The 21,796-nt window shown below is 39.9% G+C and overlaps 1 protein-coding gene across 2 annotated transcripts in view; it reads right to left on the bottom strand.

The window, feature by feature from the left end:
- CMSS1 (cms1 ribosomal small subunit homolog) overlaps positions 1 to 21,359 on the bottom strand; it is a 396,516-nt gene extending 375,157 nt beyond the window's left edge. For both annotated transcript variants that reach the window (XM_081235233.1, XM_081235234.1), the window contains exon 1: positions 21,190 to 21,359. In XM_081235233.1, coding sequence (XP_081091359.1) covers positions 21,190 to 21,253 — 64 coding nt within the window. In that variant the 5' untranslated portion in view covers positions 21,254 to 21,359. The remainder of the gene's footprint in view (positions 1 to 21,189) is intronic.
- Positions 21,360 to 21,796: the final 437 nt, after the last annotated feature.

The raw sequence follows: 21,796 nt of genomic DNA, 5'->3' as shown, positions 1-21,796 counted from the left end.
TTTCTTATTTTAGTGAGTTCCTTTTTCCTGCATAGCCAAATGGTTCTGTATGATATTTTTGTAAGGTTACCTGAAAGAGACCTTTTTTTTTTTTTTTCTGCCTATTAGTTTAGTTTTGCTTTTTTAAAGGTTAGTCATCTTTGGATAACCAACAATAAGCCCTACAGACCTACAAAGGCTGTCTCACTCTCTGCCGTTCTTTAGGTCCCTGGAAGGGTGGAGTGGGTTTATTAACTGACATAGCACTCCTGTCTCCGTGACATGCACAGTGTCTCAGCATGCAGTGTCTTCTCTTCAAAGCACATGGACACAACTGATCAATCCACTGATCATGACAAACTGAATTGGGCGGCTATTAAGGAGACAAAAGATTCACTGTCCTTCAAGAGCTTCTGTCTGGTATGTAGAGATGTGAATCTTGAATCTGACTAAATATAAGCCTCAAAACAAATTAAAAAACCTGCACTGAAGAGCTTCATTGCATAAGGCTTGTTTCCACTAACTTGACAGATCGGCCCAGAGCATGTGCATATTTGAATATTTATATTTGTATTAATAGCTTGTACCTTTGTCTCTTTCAAAGATACCATACTATAAACCAGTATTTTCAGATGAGCTTTCCATTTCTCACATGCCTTTGGGAGAAATAAAGAGAGATCTAGACAACCAACCAACTTTGTCTTAATGGGGAAAAAATGGGTTTCACCAGGATTCCCAAGAACTTAAGAAATAACCCTTTACTGTTTAGACCTTTCAAAGAGTCCTCTCTGAGGAGTTTCAATTCCATTTGTATTAGCTTATAGCCACCACAGGCACAAATGTCTTCTATTAGGATACAAGCTCTATTCATTCCTCGACAAATCACCTACAAGAATGAACCTACAAATATTTATGAAGCACCTAATATTACTCATTGTTGTGCAGGGCAGCTATGCAGGTGTTAAGATTTAGAATCTAGGGCGGGAGTTGAGGACTACCTTCAAAGGTAATTAAGAGAACAGCACAGAAAAGGAATTCTATAGATAGCAAAGCACTTACAGGAGTTTGGAGGTGGAGCAGATTACTCTGGGCAGGGTTCAGGGGTTAGGTTTCAGAAACAGATAAGATTTGACTGGAGGAGGGGTGGTGGGCTGGGAGAGGAGGAAAACTTGGGATAGAGAGAAGACAAAAGGCTTTCCAGGAGGTGCTCAGCGCAGAGGCATGGAGGCAGGCAGGAGAGCAGAAAACCAGCATTCAAGGAACAGTGAGCAATGCAGTGTGGCTGATGTTGAGATGGCTGGGGCAGGGGTAAGGTGCAAAGGGCACGTATTGTCAGACCACGAAGGGCCTTTAATACCGTGCTAGGGAGCACTCTATCCTCAAAGGTGTCTGGGCAGTGAGGTAAGAGAAAACTAATCCTTTATACACTGTTATTTTCTTTCATAATAACCCTATAAAGTGGGTATCATCAGAATTTTAAAGATTAAAAAAATTTAAATTCTGAGAGGTAAAGAAAATTGTTCCAGGTGGCTCTGTTTGTATGACAAAAAAGAGACATGAACATAGGTCTAATTCCATTGTCCCATGGCAACATACTGAGAAGGTACCTCGGTGCAAGGGGGGGAGCAAAATAAATCGCACCTAATGCTCTCCACTGCCCAGGGACACAGACAGGGTGCCTAACATTACCTGCCTGCGCTCTGCCTCAGAAGCCTGCCGCTTTGGCCAGAACACTCGGAACGCCCCTACGTATGCCTCCTCCCCACTGCTCTACCTGGACAGAGTTCTCTTCTCTCATCAAGTGATCTACACTGAAAGGTCTGGATCAAGCCTTACTTCTTCCGAAGCCTACCATGATCACCACAGACGAGAGTGGCAATCTGCCTCCCCTTTCAACTCCTCCCGTCTCCAGGCCACTGTTAGGTTAACAGGAGATAATGAACATGAAAGGCCAAGCCCCACACAAATGAGCAGGCATGGGGAAGATTCACCTGGGGATGGTGCAGTGGATAAGAGACGGGAGAAAGCAAGACCAAGGAGAGGTACAAGTCCTCATTGTCAGGGAGCACTAAAGCTGCAGTCCAAGTCCACTCTATCGTAAAGCAGGAGTCTATAAGCAAAGGCACAAATTCTAGGCATGAAGAATGAGTTTGGACAGGCTATCAACATGTGAAGAACAGAGGTACCTGATCGGCCTCAGAGATGGCTGGAGTGAAAAGCATCAGAAGTAAGTGAAAATGATCCACAGAAACAGCATCACAAGCATGCACATCAAAGCTTATAAGTAGGTGGCCACCTTGACAGTCCTGACAGTGATCAAAAACCTCCAGAAAAGGCAATTTAGGGATCAAGGTCTAGCCATCAAAAAGACAAGCACCACCAGCTTAGCCCAGAGGTGGTGGAACTTCTCTGCCTTTGCAGAACCCTTGAAAATCTTCCTGGGATGGTATACCCTAATTCAGGGTTTCCATTTCTCAAGCAACATCATGACTTATAAGGAAAGACTTATGGTACCAAAATCACTAAAAAAAAAAAAAAAAAAAAAAAAAAAAAAAAAGCATTGTGTATTTTTTAAGCTCAGAGGGAGAACTGTTAGGGTTCATCCTTGTCAGTCTCTAAATTCTGCTTCCAATTCAGGATTAAATGACTGTAAACCAAGGGAGCATCACAAATAAAATTGCCATTTTAGAGGAAAATCTTCAAATTGGTCTCCAATTATCTCTCATAACAATTAAGTGCGTATAAAAACCGGCTTCGGGCTTCCCTTGTGGCGCAGTGGTGGAGAGTCCGCCTGCCGATGCAGGGGACACGAGTTCGTGCCCCCGTCTGGGAAGATCCCACATGACGCGGAGCGGCTGGGCCCGTGAGCCATGGCCGCTGAGCCTGCGCGTCTGGAGCCTGTGCTCCGCAACGGGAGAGGCCACAACAGTGAGAGGCCCGCGTACCGCAAAACAAAAAACCGGCTTCAATGCGGCCACTCAAAGCAATTCCTCAAGAACAAATTACTATCCTTTACCATTAGAGAGTTGGCTGTTTTTTTCCCTTCTCTTTAAAAAAAAAAGAGCTATTCCTTTTCTGTTCTTTGCCTTTTAATTGTGTTCTTGCCTGAATTCACTGATACCAGTCAGTTTTGAGGCCTCAGAAGAGTATCATTTTATAGAAAGAGGAGTTAACTAAAAACTGCAATAGATCCCCAAAGAGTCCATAACATAAGAAACATTTAAACACCTGACAGTCCCTTCAGGGCAGCAGGGATTACTCTGAGAAGGATAATATCTCTCATAGTGACAGATATAAGCAGCACAATTTTTTATATAACACTTTTTATTCTGATTATAACAATAGTACATATTTATTACAAAAATTTTGGAAAATATAAATGCTGCCAGAGCCTCTGACTTTAGCTTCTAAGAAGGGTAATAAGAGGATTAGGGAGAACAATGGACAACTACTACTATTTTTTTTAGGTCATCCTATCAACTATGGCCCTATTCCAGGCATTCTCAGACTACCAGTGAGGAAGGAAATGTGCTATACGGGAACCAACCTGTAATTACTGATCGCCCCTGTGCTAAGGAGTGGCAGATCCCCGCCCCCAGAGTGTGAGTTTATGTAATCTGTCTGTTCAGCCCAGACACAATGGCCCAGGGGACAGCCTGGTCACTGCAGGAGAGAGGCAGGATTTCTCTCCCCCCAGCTAGCCAATCAGTGCCTGGAAAATGGTTCAATCACTGTGCATTGTTCAAGTACTGGAAAGAAATGCCTCCTCAGAGGGCTGCTCTCAGAACTAGTTACACTCTTATCAGTTATTAAGATAGGCAGCCTTGTAGAGAGAATGTGGGCACAGGATAGGGCCCAACAAAACTCACCTCTCAGGCTCTGGGAAAAGGATATAGAAGTACCCATGGTGGGAGAAGAAAAAAGGGGCAGATGAGGAGGAATTACATTTTCTCCCTGGGCTGTCTCAGCTACTTGAATGGTATCAACAATTTTTCTATGATGATTCTCAAAGCAACAACTCCAAGTTTTCAGTGCCTACCAAACAGTTGCACGTGGAAGGTCCAACTACACTTCATACTTGGCATGTGCCCCCACCCCAGTGCACTGTCACTCTTGGATTGCTCTTTGGATTGCTTTGTCTCACTTCTGGTGATGGTCCAGCACCTTCTCTGTCACCCAGGGTCAAAATCTGGGTCCCATTCTCCACCTCTCTTCTCATCCCCCAGATCCAGTCAGCCACTCTGCCCTGGTATTTTTCTTCCTCTGCCCTCCCCCCTTTTATTTGTGCTAGTACTCCCCAAATCCACACCTCAGTACAGATGCTACTGTAAAATAGTAGCATCTCTAATCCCTCACCTCTAATCCAACCTTCACTTGTATTGCTGGTGATCCTTCTACAACACTGTCCTGATCATGGCAATTCTTCAGTCCCTCCCCTAAAAGCAGCAGTTACTTAGCACTTACATTACGGAGTGCCCCAAATCCAAACCTTTTATCAGACCTCCACCTCCCACCTCATCTCCTTTTGAAACTCTGGACATAATCTGCACCCTCACCAGGACACAGTACTGACCATCCTCTCACACACTAGGAGGGCTTCTAACCCTATACCTTTACTCATGCTGTTCCTAGGGCAGTAATGCTCTTCTCTCTTTGTCCCTTGTATTGAAATCTTACTCCTACCTCAAGTGCCAATTCCTCTAGAAAAGCCTTTATTTTTCTCAATCTTCCTCTGAGTTTCCAAAACACTTCTGTTTGTACTTTTATTATAGCACTTCATTTTGCCTCGTTATAATCGTTTGTTACCCCTCCTATACTATAATCTCTTGAGAGCAAGAATCAGCTGTCATTTAGTTTTGAAACTCTTATATCAATGTTTCTCAAAATGCAGTCACTGATCACATTTATCAGAATTACCAAGGACTCCACAGATTTCTACATACCCACACCTATGAAATCCAGTTCAGGGAATCTGCATCTTAACAAGCTGCCTGGGTCATTCTTGGGCTTATAAAGTTTAAGAACCACTGTCCTACCTTATCCAGGACTTAAATACTGCTGGTAATAGGTGCTCAACAAAGGTGCGCAGGTCTAACAACATACCTGGTGGCCACAGTTGGCTCGCATTTGTTCTTTTCATAGAATCACTGAATGTCAAGGTCAAAGGGCTTTATAGTTGGTATAACTGCATCATTTTTTTGAATAATTAAAAGATAGAAAAAGACAGGAAAGACTAGAAAAAAATATGTTTTCAAGTGAACTCTAGAAAAGAAAGACAATGAATAGACTAAGTAGGATAAGGAGGGAAAAGGATGTGAAGGTTCTTTTCCGGCCCAGAGGTGGTTAGAAACACAGCCCAGTAATTGACACTGCTTGGTCAGCTGCCGCAACTGCTATGCTTAGCAACATGTCTCCAATAATTAATTGGAGAGATGGGAGAACAAGGGATAAAGCAGAAAAATGAGAAAGGTAAAATAAACAAGAAGATAAGTTATGATTATGATCAAGAAATAAGCACCTTAAGAACAGATATAAGGAAAAAGACAAAGATAATAATGTTGACATTAGTAACAACTAACACAGACCTGACACTTCAGATGTGCCAGGGACTTTCCTACACAATATCTCTACCAACTAAGGAACTTACAAGTAGGCAGTCTAATCCCCAAATAAGGGTTACAGATGAGGAAACTAAGGTCTGGACAGGCTAACTGGCTTGCTCAAGGACACACAGCTAGGTGGTGCCAGAACCAGAACGGGGACCCACCCAGGTCTATCTGGCTCCATAGCCAGTGCTCTAGCCACTAACCCAAAGCTGTTGTAAAATATAAGCTGGCGAATGATTTTTAAAAATTACATGGGTGCAAATGAGGGAATGAGAAAGAGGGGAGTGGGTACCAAAACAGAAGAAGAAAAAAAGCTGAGGTGAAAAACCTGACAGATGAATAAAAAGAAAGGGAATAAACAAAACCGTTCAAGGTTAATATATTTTAACATTCTATTTCTATATGTGATGCTATGTGTCTGGGCACAAAATGGAAGCAACTAGGTTAGGAAGGATTTTTGAAAACTGTATTTCAATGCTTATTCTTGGATTGCCCTCACTGCCCATGGTGTAATTACTACAGAGAGATTGGGAGGTGACTAGATACAACTACAAACCATGTTACATTATAAAATACAGGCATCAATTTCCTCTAGCCTTCACCTCAGAAACTGGACAACTCTTAAATACAAATCATAGCACTGTAGCTCTATTTAAAACCAAATGTTCTCTCACAAGAGGTTAGTGAGAATGAGCTAATGAAACTACAGAGTTTCCTTTTGAAGGACCCCCTGCCATATAAAACTGTAAAATCTTTAGTGATAAAGTTTTATTGTATAATGAGGAAGTTCTGAGAAGATCAAGAGAAAAAAGCCAAAGCAGTATATGAAACTCTAGGCTATCTGCCAGATTCATTACCTGTTGCTCCCTTTAAAAAAATAAATAAATTAGCAGTGATTTACCAAACAATACAAAAGACAAAAGAGGACAATAATATTTCAAAGATTTTTTTTCTCAATTTAGCATTTCCTCCTTTTCATCACCATATCCATCATCATTACTAATGTACTTTCCCATTAAACAGAGAAAAACAAAAATACAAAGCACTGCTATTCTGATAACACACGGCCTTGACCAAGCATTCCACAGCTGGGTCCCTAAGGGAGTCAGGCAGCCCTGAATCCGCCCCCTCCCTGAACCACCCCAATGACCACAAATAAAAATGACCCACCGTCTTTGGGAGCCTTGAGCCTTTTGACCCCTAGAGCTAAAGGTGTAATGAGAGGCCCTGCAGTCCCTGGAGTCAGGAACATTCCTGAGGGAACACAGCTTTCTTACACAATATGCTGCCAATACATCTCCAAAAAGTTCAAAGCACTTACAAAATTAATTTCATTTAGAGAAAAGGAAACATCCTGACTCTAACTGTATAACTAGGATCTGGCAGCTTGCTCATAAATGCTGATACTGTTCTGATGTTTGCTGCCTCCAAGATAATGTGAAGGAGCACAAGGATCAAGTAGAAACTGGGTTACAGAATTAAGATTTTGAATAAAACATTGTCGCCTCTCTATAATTCTTTTGGTCACTAAGGCTCACTGACATCTAATGACTTGCTACACAGAGTCTCATAGATAGCTCCGCTTCTTTTAAGAACCTATAGACCAAACAAGCCAACATTTAAAGAATTTAATGAATACTCCTTTTCTCTCTATTGTTCCCTGAATAAAAGCAAGGCCTTTGCCTCAATAAACTCAGCATCTTTCAGACCTGTATTCCATTCCAAGTCCCAATCTCCATGTTGAACTGAGTTAAACATTAAAAAAAATACCAAAAAAAAAAAAAAACCCAAAAAAACTTTTCTTCTATGAATGAGCTTTCCAACACGCTTAATCTCCTCCAAGACATCTGCTTTCTGATGAAACCCAGGAGCCTCCAACTCTTGAGTAGAACATTCACTGTGTGGTCTTAACAGAGGCATATGCATAGATTCCTCTTGCAATATGCACTCCAAATTTGGATAAAACTTTCTTGGAGCTATCTGACATAATGTTCTAAAAAATGATCCAAGAGATGACACATTTTAAAGCGCTATACCTCATTTACTGAAACATGTCCAAGTATAGAATTCATAGAAGAAAAAAAAATAGCATCATTTTTTTCCAAAGATTTGAGAATGACATTTAGAGTTGTCCTACTAATATAACTAGCCTTTGCTGCCACCTAGAGGTAAAAACTATGTAGTGACATCAAGAGTTAATCAAGAAAACCAAAATTAACTTGCAGCCATCAGTGGTGTAGAAACAATGAGAGCCCAATAACTTTCAGGCAGCTGACCCTACCAATGACCACCATTCCAAGCCATATTGTCTTCACCAACACATATCAGTATAGCTTATAAGAAACAAGCCCCATCAATATTGTGTTCCATATCAATTAGTTTACTGGACAGATTTCAGTTCTGAATAACCTGTGGTGCTCATACCACATTCCCAGACAATCCGAGTCAGTAGATTCTGAGATGGGACCTGGGCATCGCAGTGTTTTAAAAGCCCCACAGGTGGTTCTGATGAGCATCTAGGACCACTGGGCCATGAAACCCTGGCCTTCCACAGTGTTGAACCTCCCACACCCAGGCAGGTCAGAGTTCCAGGTTAGAAAAGACCTTAAAGCTTACATCTAAATGAGCTTCAACTATGGCAGTGTTTATCAAAGTATGTCAGGCTGACCACCTGCATCAGATAAACTACCCTGAGAGTTTATTAAAAATGTGGATTCCTGGGTGCATTCATAGACAAATGAATTACAGTTTCTAGAGGTAAGGCCCAGGAATCTACAATTTAAGTAGGATCCCATCATAGGTTTTTGTACACTAAATAGGACAACTAATCTAAATCCTGACAAAGTTAAAGGACATCACTGAAACCTATCTTGTAAAGGCTATTATTAATGCTGTGGTTACAAGATCAGCTGACTTGAATTATGATTTCAAGTGCAGCTGCTACTTATTCATGGTTTGCACAATACGCAGATGTTCATAGAAATGTCCTGATCTGTGAAGTATTTCCTTCCTTTTTTATGCCTTAATATAACTTAGTGTTCTTTTTTTAATTGTATACTTATTTTAGAAAATGTGGAGAACATAGAAAATATAAGAAAAATAAAAAGCACTATTACTCCATTATCCAGAGTTAATCACTGATAGCACTGGTATATTTTCTCCTAGTATTTTCTCTTCAAATATACATAGTTAAAGTATGTATATAGTTTTAAATCCTGCTTTTAACATTTCTGAATAAATATTTTCCTATATCTTGAAAAGCATAATTGTTTAAAGACAGCATGATATTTTCATGTGATTATAGTGTAATTCATTTACTCTATCCTGACTGTTAGAGCCTTAAACTGTGTCCATTTTTCATTGTTATAAATAATGCTAAAACAAAGAGCCTTGCCTACATCTCTGATTATTTCCTGGCAGGAGAATAATATCAGAGTATCAGTATCTCATTTGCTATGTTTAGGATTAAGTATAAAAAAAAAAAATGTCAGGGCTTCCCTGGTGGCACAGTGGTTGAGAGTCCGCCTGCCGATGCAGGGGACGCGGGTTTGTGCCCCGGTCCGGGAAGATCCCACGTGCCGCAGAGCGGCTAGGCCCGTTAGCCATGGCCGCTGAGCCTGCGCGTCCGGAGCCTGTGCTCCGCAACGGAAGAGGCCACAACAGTGAGAGGTCCGCGTAGCGCAAAAAAAAAAAAAAAAAAAGTCAGTAAGAACACTAAAGCCTAGAACGCTCCTAGTGCCTAGGCATAGAGAAGACTGTACCAAAAGAAACCATATTCCCCATATAGTTTATCCTTTATTGAAGGACTCATATTTTTTAGCCAATTCTGTGTAGTGTTTATTTGAAAATCTAAATATGATTGCTATAATAGTTAGGGGGGCATTTAAAATAAGTGAATGTTTACATAGAGACCAAGGGGCTTTACTGTACTTTATCAGTACAATAAAAATGTGGAAACAAATTTCTATAGAATGAAAAACAATATAAGAAGGGTTTCCACAAGAACAGTATTAGAATCTATGATGAAAACTATAATGCATTTTTAAAAGATTTCTATGTTTGAGCTCACAGCAAGGAAAGGATGATCCAGCAAAAGAAGGGGAAATCATCATCATCATCATTGTGGATTATAATGGGAGAACTACCGTTAGCTGAGACCTTTTCCCATCTGTTTACCAACAAGTATTCTTATCCAAGAATATTTTTCCTAAATAAATGAAAATAAGAGTATATTTCTAAGCAAATATGAACTAAATCAAGTCTTTACTCTTTCACACTCTACAACCCACTTTCCCAGTCCAGATCACTCAACCTATCTGTGATTCCTCTCTCAACCCTCATAGGCTAACTGTGGACAAATATTAATACAATTCTACCTCCATAATGTGCCTCCCCCCAACCTAAGTCCTTACGATCCCCCTACTACACGCACACTGTCTATAGAATCAGGTACAATTTTCCCTATCTAGCCCCAGTCTACATTCCCATTCTGCTTCTCAAATACAACCTAATTTAAAGTCATTCCATTTCTCAACTGTATCCAACTTCCTACCCCAGGGACATTGCCCAAAGTATTCCTTTACTCTGGAATGCTCTCCCATTCCTGCTGTTAAAAATCCTAATAGTCTTTGGAGGCCCAAGACAAATGTTACTTTCTCAGCGAAGCTCTCTTAGATCCCTCAGTTGAAATTAACCTTTTTCTGGCAATCTCATTACCCTTTGAGATGAATTTGGGACACTTTTCTTGTTTATCTCCCGCTACGCTATGATTGCCAAAAAGCAAGAAACATAACCTATTTATCTTTGTATCTAACATTATCTACACTTGAGGGCCTTGCACACAGCACACACTTAACTCATGTTGGCAGAATTGTTTAACTGAATTTTCTTTCTTCAACCTGACGGTCTGATGTGTCCCTAGAACCTAGCGTTTTCAAAGAAGCCAAAATCTCCAAGCTGACTCTATGTCCTGAACATGTCTGTTTCTCCACCAACTGTACCATTAACCACCTTCTTTTTCTGTTTAATTCAAGATCAAGGAGGTATGCAAGCAGAGAATCCCAACACGGATCCCGAAACCAAAATCTACAGGCATTGCTAAGCTTTCCCCTAAAGCTCTCCCAGGGTCTATGGATAAGACTGGCTGTGGGAAGCTACACATCATAAGGACTGTCACCTCTAATACTTTCCTCCACATGGGAGGGAAAAGGTAAGTCATGCAAATGTACTGCCTGGATACATTCACCTACAGAAATATCTGGAAAGCTGATGTTACTAGTATGGAAGGACAAAGATGAAGGGCCGTCTCTCCAGGAAATGGTGAAACAGCAAACAGACAGATGGTTCATTCACAGGTTGCTGGACCTGGTGAATATCATCCTGAAAGAGCAGGACATCTGCAATTACTTTAACTATATATGTATATGCATATACACACAATCACAGGCCCAGACACACACCCCCAATCCTCCCAACTCCTCATCCTACTTGTAATCCAACCCAAAATTGGACTATCATTAGCCTGGAATAGGACTGAATTCATTAGAACAGTTCGAAAGTCTTCTGGTGAACCCAGAAGTAATTCATTCCACAGAACTTTGCCAAGAAGATGTGGTATCAAGGATTCCTAATCGGCTTCAAGAAAGTCAGATTATTTCCATCAAAATGGCAGGACAATTAAAATCATACTTTAAGTTCTAAAAATATGATTTCTCTATGGCCAGGAGGAAAAAAACAAGTGGTACTTCTTGGTTACAAGGAAGAAAGGAACAACAAAAATGAGTAACAGCTGAACACGTCCTTTGTGTGGCCTGTCTGATAAATGCTGGTGTAGTGTGCACACTTGGCTGCTGGCACTTAGTCTTCCATCCCACTTTCCCTAGTAAGTTGCCCCTCCTGTATATACAGGCCATGGAATCTCATGGCTAGGCTTGTAAAGCAAACCATTTTAGATTGGTATCATTGCTTTCTATAGTTATCAGGACACCTGAGAGTCAAAGATCACTAAGACTAAGATCTTTTAGGGAGATATGAATCACTGTCTTGGATGTTTAAAAAAAAAGACAATTTATCATCTAAAAGGACATTCTTTAGTCACATCTGAATCAACACTATTGAAAACTCAGTTGGTTCAAAAAAAAAGCTTGGGATCAGGAGACTCAAATTCCAATTCCACTTTTTCACTCATTTGACACTGAGCTTGGCGTTCATTGGTCTAAGCCTTGAGTTTCTAGTATGTAAAACAGAAAAGCTGAATAATTCTTCAGGTCCCTCCCAGTCCTCATCATCCATGAGTACGTCAATTAGGAAAACTGAATTCAACCAGTCATCTACAAGGCAGGGCTCAGTTCCCTGGCAGTAAACTAAAGTAGTTCTTTTCTTCACACTAAAAACTCACTGAATCAAGGGAAACGTGTCTGTAATTTAGTGTGGATAGAGTAACACAATGATATTTTAAGACAAATAAGGCATTTCTGACATAGGAGACAGTTATATCTCACAAAGCTTCAGTCAGAAAAAATAAATACATTCTATGAAGAGCACGACCCAAGGTTTTCTGTGATTCAGCACTAAGAACTGGATGCATGATCCTGGAAGAAATCCTGCTGGTTAAGGACAGTGCTTTAGCTGGCTGTCCTGGGATGGAGTCAGCAGAGCAGGAGCAAAGGAACTGCCATCTTCACATTCATCCAGCCAAGCCCAATTCAATGCATTGATGTCACTATACAAATGTCCTTGGGACCCACTTCAATTTCAAGGAGGAGGAGAAGGAGCTGGAAGCCTGGGTAGCATTGAGCTATACAAGCCAAAGAGAGGGATGATGTGCAGTAGTCAGCAGGCAATAGCATAGGGAGAAGGTGAGGAGGTTGGGTGAATTAAAAACCTGAAGTGGAAAAGTCTAAGTTAAATGAAAGCAGTAAGAGAATGGAAGGAGTGGACTACAAAAAAAGATGATGACCCTTTGACATGAAAAAAATACAAGAGAGACAGTTCAGAAGGAAGTGCAGGGCAGTAACGGGTGGATGGTGCAGTGGGAAAACGTGTAGGGGGCTTAGGGCTATGCCTGACATTAGTAGGTAATATTCAGTGAACAGAGAATGAGTGAATGAGGGAGAGAAGGGCCATTCAGTCAAGACATAAGTGAGAAAAGGTGCTAAGAGATCACAATGGTATATGATAGGGTCAGGAAAAGCAGATATGCTGGGTAACATTCAACACTGATAATTATGCTAATGCAAATAAAAAACACTGACCCTCCTAGGGTGGAACCCAAATAGACTGAAGAAAACCATGAAACAAAACAGGAAAAACAAGCACCAACAGTACTCCTAGAAAGACTCAATACCCTGGGAATGTTTTACCTTGAAGATGAACACAAAATATATTTTACGTTAGAGATTTCAGAATTGTTTTCTGCTATGTTAAGAGACTCCCTAAAGTACATTTTCATGCCAAGCTGGCATAAGTTCAAGAGCAAGCAAGATAAGAAAGACAAGATATTGTACAAATAACTAAAAAAAGGATAGGAAAATAGCTACACTTCTATGGCAAGCAGCAGAAACCTATCTTTAAATGGTAACACAGTTCTAATCCCATTGAGACAAAAGTCTTTAAAATAACACAATCTATCCTAACAAAAACTATGCTTATTTTAAAGCAATATGTAGTGCAATAAAAATGCATAAACAACTTAGACCTGGGATAAGTTCAACAAAATGGTGTTTGACCTATAAAACAACCAAAATATAAAGAATTCTGCCTCCTGAGCATAATCCTGTTTCTGCAGAAATGTGATTCCTCCAAAGATAAAAATAAAAGAAGCTATCCTAATAATTCTATAGTGATTTTATTAAGTTAAATTTTTAAAAGGAAGCAGATAAAAATCCAAGTGAACAAAAACACATTCAAATTGTAACAAGAATTTTAATTTTTGTATGATTTCGTATGCTGGAATCTTTCCTCAGCTGTTCATCTTTTTAGCTTCAATGATTTCTGAACTAATCTCCTTGCAACATTTTAGAATAAAGTATCTGATTGTAACAGGAGAGTGACTGATCTCACACATAACTGATAATTCTGGACTGAGTAATGGAGTAACTGATGTAATGGAGTAATTCTCTCCGGGACGCGTTTCAAATTCCTGCTTTTGAGGACATGTGACATAACTCTTGGGGTCTGACACTGAGTCTGGGGCAGGGATTTATAAATGTAAAGACCCCACAGGCCAAATTCAGCCCACTGTCTTTTTGTATGTCCTGCAAGTTAAGAATAGTTTTTACATCTTTAAATAGAAAAAAAAATCAAAAGATGAATATTTTGTGAGATGTGAAAATTACATGAAATTCAAACTCCATTGTCTATAGATAAAGTTCTATTGGAACACAGCCACATTCATTTGTTTACATATTTATTATCTCATCATTTCTTATGCTACAATAGCAGAGTTGAGTAGCTGTGACACTGGCCAACAAAGCCTAAAATATTTACTACCTGGCCTTTTACAAAAAAAGTTTCCTGACCTCTGGTCTAGCGTGAACTAGACTAACAAGGAGCTCAAGAGCTTAAGAAGAGCTTAATCAACTAATTTTTAAAAGCAATGCTAGCAATTTAAGAATGCAATTAAGAATTCTATGAAAGCTGATGAAAATGGGGAAACTATATTTCAAGCTGTTTGTGAGATATTTAGTAAAATGTATACTTCTATGAAAGCCCTAAAGTGTTCAACTAAAGAACATCAGATGAGAAAGGATTTGTGCCACAAAATAATGTAATGTGTTAATGTTGAATCTAAGGGGGAAATGGAACTATTTCTAGGCCTTCCAAATTCCTGGTATTTTCTAAGACAGCAGAGCTACTGTACATGCTATTTAGAGAAAGATGTATAAACTTGTACCTTTAAACGTTCATAATTGTTGTCAAGAACCACTTGGTTAATCATTTGCAAGAATTATAGAAATTGTATACAGTAAAGTAAAACTTGGTCTTTGTTACACAGTCTTCAAGTACAGAACAAAAATGTTGCACCTATCCCTCTCCTCTTTCCTTCCTCTCACCTTTTAAAATTTATCCTACCTGTTTTTTGCCCTTAAGCATCTGTGTTAAAAGAACATCATTTGCATTTTGATTAAACCACATCAATGTATAAATCCCATAGACAGATTATGTTTTTCCCTCTAACTCCATTACAGTGTCTAAAAGAGAGCCAAGCATGAGAGTTCAATAAATGATTTTGAAAACAACATGCTCTGAAGTTGATCCTCTGTTGTATGTTATTAACATCTACTGTAAATATTCCAAGTCTGAATTTTATATGTAGAGGCAATGCTTTACAACATCTACTATTCATGGCTGCCTATAGATGTGAGAAAAGGAAACTCTGGTGTGAAAAAAGGAAAAAAAAACCCACACTTAAGTTATTCAGGTTTAAAAAATCCAAGGTGTTCCCCAACTTCACCGTTTCCAGAAGGAATTCAGCATAGATAAAGCAATGTGATTTTTAAGGATAAAATATTACAACAAAAATATTTACAATGCTTACATCAGCAATCTCAAACAAAATTAACAATCACACTGATTCTAGGTGACAAAAGCTGTTACCAGTAGGAATTGTCAGCTCATTTACAAAGCAAAAGTCTGCTGTCCTTTCAAATATATAATTTCAAAATATAATTTCAAAACTAAACCCAAATATGGTTAGAATAAAATGATAGTAGACACAGTTATAAAACACAGACTTCTAATGTATTTTTAGAAAGAGAAAAGCAACATCTGCCAAGTCCGTCAAAAGCCTAAGCAGGATTTTGACAACTCTTCCAGTGGACCAAGTTTCTTTAGACGCAGAAGTCCTATGTTAAAGTTTCCAAGATGTGGCTGTGAAATATTAACAATTAATTACTTAATGAACAAATCCTTAATGAGTGCCTTCTAAATACCCAGATACTACTATAGGCCCTAAGGATACAGCAAAGAACAAGATAAACAAATCTCTGCTCACATGGTGCTTACATACTAGTGTGGGGAGATTGTAATAATTTAATAAGGAAAATAATAGTTGGTGATAAGTGCTCTGATGAGAATTACTGCAACATGATAATGTAAGTAGATAGCTACTCTACACTTGCTGAACAGGAACTGAGGTGTGTTTGAACTTAGGTCTTAATGTCAAGAAAAGGCCAACCATTCAAAATTCAGAAGGACAGCCCAAAAAGGAAAAGGAACAGCTATTGCAAAGGGCTAAGACAGAATGAGCTTGGCCTGTTGAGGCACCCAATGAAGGCTGGTGTGGCTGGTACAGCATAAACTAGAGGGGAGTCAGTAAGTTCCAGCAGATACCAGCCATGGTAAGCAATCTAGGTTTTATTCTGTGTGTTGGAGGGAAGCCAGTGACAGGTTTAAGCAGGAATGTGATCTGATCAATCAATTTGTCTGCTGACTGAAGCACAGAGGGACAAGATGGAAATTGGGAGCCCTGTTAGAAGTTTACCACAGAGGTTTAGCCAAGTGAGGATGGCAGCATGTACTCTGATGGCATAAACAAAAAAACAAACAAGCAAAAAAAAAAAAAAGGAAAAAAGATTCAGGATATGTTTTGGAGGCAGAGACAAGACTTGATAGATCAGATGTAAAGGATGAAGGAAGTAAATAAATGAATAAATCAGAACATGCTTAGGCCTTTGTGAAATTGGGCAGTTGGTGATTTAATTTACTGAGATAGGGAAGTCTGGAGAAAAAGCAGATTTGGCGAAAAATTCAGGAGTTGGGCTTCATTTACGTTTGACATTCTCATCAAATAAGTATAGACATCAAGAAGACAGCCAGGTATGTGAGCCTTGAGCTCTAGGACCAAGTATGAGTTCCTGGGAAGAGATTGTTCTCAAAGTCCAATGGTACAACCTGCTTATTTGTATCTCAGAGTAATCAGCATTCTTTAGAAGAGTACACTTTGGGAGTCTAAGAGTTAATAGACAATTTGATAACAATGATGTATCTAAACAAAAGGTTTACAAACTATGGGCCTCTTTAAACTGATAAAGGATTATTATTTTAGAGATGAGATTCTTATCATTGATAATTAGAATAATTAACTTTGAGAAATTTAAGTACACAGACCCGTTTCTGACTGCCTGTCTATGAATCTCAGCCTCTCTACTTACCATCTGAATAACGCTGGGCAAATCACTAAACTACCTGGTGCCTCAATTTCCTCATCTAAAAAATGGAGATACCGGTACCTACATCATGGTATACTTATAAAGATTAAATGAACCAGTACATGTAAAGCAATCAAAAAAGTATCTGGCACAGAGTGACCACTTAACAAATGCAAATTAGTATTGTTACCTGCAATTTCCGGGCACTGCACACAGAAGTGTCTTCACACTTCAGTTTTCTAGTTAGATGCTTGGTAAGAGATGGCATCAAAGATTCAGAATAAGCTAGGGGAGCATATGAAAAACCCTCCTCAAAAGAAGTGGAGGCAAAGAGTTTTGCAGATTGCTAAAAACATCCTCTTTAAAAGTAAGCTATAGGGACTTCCCTGGTGGCGCAGTGTTTAAGAATCCGCCTGACAATGCAGGGGACACGGGAAGATCCCACATGCCGTGGAGCAACTAAGCCCGTGTGCCGCAACTACTGAGCCTGTGTTCTAGAGCCTGTGCTCTAGAGCTCACGCTCTAAAGCCCGCAAGCCACAACTACTGAAGCCCGTGTGCCTGGAGCCCGTGCTCCGCAGCAGGAGAAGCCACCATAATGAGAAGCCTGCGCACAGCAATGAAGAGTAGCCCCTACTCACTGCAACTAGAGAAAGCCCATGTGCAGCAACGAAGACCCAACGCAGCCAAAAATAAATAAATTTATATATAAAAAAAGTAAGCTATATATGTGCCGGTAATTCCTAAATTCGTTATCTCCAGCTCCAAGCCTGGAGCTCCAGACTCATATACCCAGCTGCCTACTGGACACTGGACTTGGTAATTTAATAGGCATATTATTGGAATAAAAAGGGAAAACAATGGGTGTTCTCTTTAGTAAGTGAATGACCAACTGACCACTTCCAACAGCAGAAGCTCTCGGCTCTGCTCCGTAAGTCACGAAAACCATGACGTGAATAAACATTCTGCTTCACACTGAGAAAGTGCCCAGTTTGGTCAATACATGAAATCTCAGGCATTGCACCTGGTGCATTAGCACTAATGTTTTGCAGTTATGATTCCACTGCATGTATTGTTTACTACCATACATGCCGTATTATATATTATTATCACATAATTTCTTAAGGTAGGCAGGGGATAAGGAAATAAGTGAAATGAAGTGAAACGAAATATTAGATATCATTAGTTGATTCCTAGGCTCTGTTGCTGAGGCGTACTGTGCTGTACACACCTCAGCAGAGGCAATTCTCAGTTGTCTTACCCTGGGCCATGACTCCAATCACCACCAATGATGACACCAACAGGGTGACCAGACATCTCAAGTGGACTGCCCCAGCAAAATTCTAAGAGCATGGCCTTCCGCTCTCAAAAGTGTCTAGACTGGATGAGAAATTATATATCTACCTGTGTATACTATCACCAAAAGTCCTGTAAAATGCATTCACTCATTCAGTTAATATCTACCAAACACCAACTAAGTGCCAGGTACCATGTTGGGCTCCAGTACAATGCAGGATTCTAATACAGGTATACCTCGGAGATACTTAGGTTCGGTTCCAGACACAATAAAGTGAGTATCACAATAAAGCAAGTCATGAATTTTTTGGTTTACCAGTGCATATAAAAGTTATGTTTCACTATACTGTATTAATTGTGCAATAGCATTACATATAAAAGGAGTACATACCTTACTTAAAAAATAATTTATTGCTAAAAAATGCTAACCAATGCAGAGTCACGACAAACCTTCAATTGTTTAAAAAAATGTAGTATCTGCGAAGCACAATAAAGTGAAGTGCAATAAAATAAGGAATGCCTGTAGAAAAATGACAGATTTTGAAAAGCCATAAGATGTATGCAAAAAGGGTCATACGTAGATCGAGAGCTTTAGTAAGGGTATCTAAGTTACATACCTCATCTAAGAAGTCATGAAAACCGCAAAAACATAGTTCAGTTCCTTGATAATAGATAGACAGCTGGATAAATATCATACACAGTGTGTGTCGGTGTTTGGGCATCCGTGTGTTTGTACAGTTTGCTCTTAGAAAACGTGCACAAGAATTCATAACCACAGATGTTAAGCCTTTGTTGTAGATAGATGTAGACTGTTGAATAAATGACTAAATGCTCCATCACCTCGCCACCATAAGCACGAACTGGAAACAGGTGATAAGGAAAGATGTTTACTTTTACAGGCAAGTAGTGTAACACACGACAGGAGTAAAGGCATTACTACAACTATCTTTCCTTTCTCTGAGTTAAGGCACTATTTCTCCTCTGACTTTCAAAACAATATATAATTCACATATTTTAGGCTGATCTTTCTCTATTAACATAGGTAGGATCAGAAAACCTGAATTGGTGCAGCTGTGATTTCTTCTGAATTAGAAACATTATTAAGATTATTTAAACAAATCACTGGTAAATAATCAATCAAGCAGATCTCAAGGAAGCTTATACACTCACCTATCTTCAAAGCAGTTAACAAAGCAAAAGCCCTTGATAAATTTAATGTTAGCAATTTTCAAAGCTCAATCTTACAGCTAGAAGGAACCTAAGAAGTGGGGTGATCCTAGGGACTCCAACATATCTTGATGGGAATCCTGGCAATTTAGATGAAAGAGGCTGTAGCACTTTACAGTTCTAACTAGATTCAACGTTTAAAACTCTTGGTTGGTAAAACCCTTAAAAAGATGATCTCTAAGGATCCCTCACTTCACAGACTATGACACTGAGGACCAGAGAAGCCACACAGTAATAGTGGGAAAAGTGTGACTTTGAAAGTCAGGTGCTCGACTAACCTCTTCCCTTGCTGTGTGTTCCTAAGAACAATTAACTTTTCTGCTTCTCATTTAAACATGAAGGTAATACTTACTTTTTAGGCATGTTATGAAGATTAAATTAAAACGCTTACCCTTTAAGAATGTTATGAAGATTAAAGGAATTCGTATTTATGAAAACATCTGGCACATAGTAGATATTCAATACATGTTAATTTCTTTGTTTTCAAAGGGTGACTAACTTGAGAGACACATAGCTGGTGAGGGCAAGAAACAGGACTAGAACCAAGAATTAAGATCCCCTTCACCACTCCAAAAAATTTTGACTGTTTCTTAATTGGCATTTATCCTTGAATCATACCATAAAATATAGTTTTTAACATCTCAGTTATGGGGGGGCAGGAGCTATTAAAGGAAACGTGAAATACCACAGCCTGCAAAAAAAGGTATTTGTGCCTTCAAGCACAAGCATACATTTGCTAAAAACAAAGCCTCAAAAGAGTCGGGAAGTTTAATCAATGAAATATTATACTGGCAACCTTTTGAAAAATGCCATCTGCTCTGTTTGTATCTGAAGCCTGCCCTTCTGGAAACAATGTTGTAGTACAGCATTGAAACATTGTTCGTTGTTTTCATATGGCTATTTCTCAACTCACACTTCAATATTAATGATTGCAGCAAATATGTATCAACTGTCAATCATGTGCAGGGTCCTGTGGACTCTACAGACATGAATCAGGCTTTGGTTTTACCATAAAAAAATGTTAGAATCTAGTAAAGAAGAGAGGCAGACTCTGAAGCATGATTTTAAAAAAACAATTGTATATTAAGCCATGAGACTTGAAAAGTTCAATGCCAGCCTGTGGTGAGGAGTTATTTAACACTATCTACTCAAGGATAAAATATTCACTGCATTGGCAGTAGGTACACGTAGCATAATAAACATTGTCTGAACTGTGTTAACTGAATTCTACTCTCGTTTCTGACACCAACTAGCTATGTGAACTTGTCATGTTATTTGATATCTTTAGGTTTCATGTTCCCATCTGTCAAATGGGTGAGTCCAAGCGGATCTCCAAGTCTCCTTCAGGCTCTAAAAGTCCAAACGATATGATGATGATATGATGCTGCTGCTGCTAACGATAGCAAGAAAAACTAAAGCTTTTATTTACTGCTCACATATTATGTACCAAGCACTGTGCTAAAGTGCATCATCTGTATTATCTTCATGACAATCTTATGAAATTGGCATTATTACGCTTATTTTACAGATGAGGAAAAGGAGGCTAAACAGTCTTAAAAGGCTGGAGTCGCGATTTGAACAGAAGCAGTCTGAACCTAACCCAGGAGTTAACCCTTAACCGCTAAGCCCAAACTCTCTGTCTCCGCGAAAACTGTCTTATCTGTTAAGAAATAAGGACAAACAAAAAACAGCTTGGAAAAGGGTCCTTCCTGACTAGAGGGCAAGTATGAATTACTGTCACACTTGTCTGTTTCACGTGTTAGTATATCTCTTGCTTCACTTGCTCCGCGACGCTCGCGTGCACCCCACGGCGGTGTGCACCACCGCGGGGCAGAGCGCGGCGACCGCCAGAGGCAGCGCCGGCCCGGGCTGAGGCGCACGGAAGGCTGTGGGGTGGGGGAGGTCCCGCAGGAGCGCGGGCAGAGTGGGTACCTGGGCTGCTGGCTGCTCCTGACGGCTGGTTCTTCCACCACTCGTCTCCAAGATCGTCTGCCATCTTCACGCGGGACTCGACGTGGCCCGACCACCAGTGAGGAGCGGGCGCTGGCCGAGACTCGCGCTACTTCAGAGCCGGGCTGCCGGCGTTGCAGCACGCTCAGCCTCTCCTCAGACACTGTCGCCTCCGCCCCGCGGCGATGACGTCACAACCTCCGCCTCGCCACCCCGGCAGCTGCGTCTAACTGTTCGCAGTTTCTACACCAGTGAGGACGGGCAGGATCAGTCTGGAGACTTAAAGTAAACCCCCACAAAAGCCGAAAGAAAGGAAGACACGTAAGCAGAAAAAGTGTATCATTTTTTAAGTACTGCCTTTAAAACTTTTTGTTTAGGTTTTATTTTTGCCGAATAGATATTGTCGAAAGTGGGAGACGGAATGCTAAGACAGTTTTCCTCTGTTCAAAGGCCTTGAGTCGCGGGAGAAGACCATAGCACGTGGGTGTGTTTTCGTCTGTGTGTTAGTGTTTGGGCGTCGGTGTGTTTTTACAGTTTGCTCTTTAAAAAAACGTACACAAGCCATGACCATGAATTTTGTACCTTTCTT

This window comes from Mesoplodon bidens, assembly GCF_964165515.1.
Source record: "Mesoplodon bidens genome assembly, chromosome: 5".
In the NCBI taxonomy this organism is placed as follows: domain Eukaryota; kingdom Metazoa; phylum Chordata; class Mammalia; order Artiodactyla; family Ziphiidae; genus Mesoplodon; species Mesoplodon bidens.
Note: the sequence above shows the minus strand (reverse complement) of the source record. Positions and strands in the feature narration are given on the sequence as shown.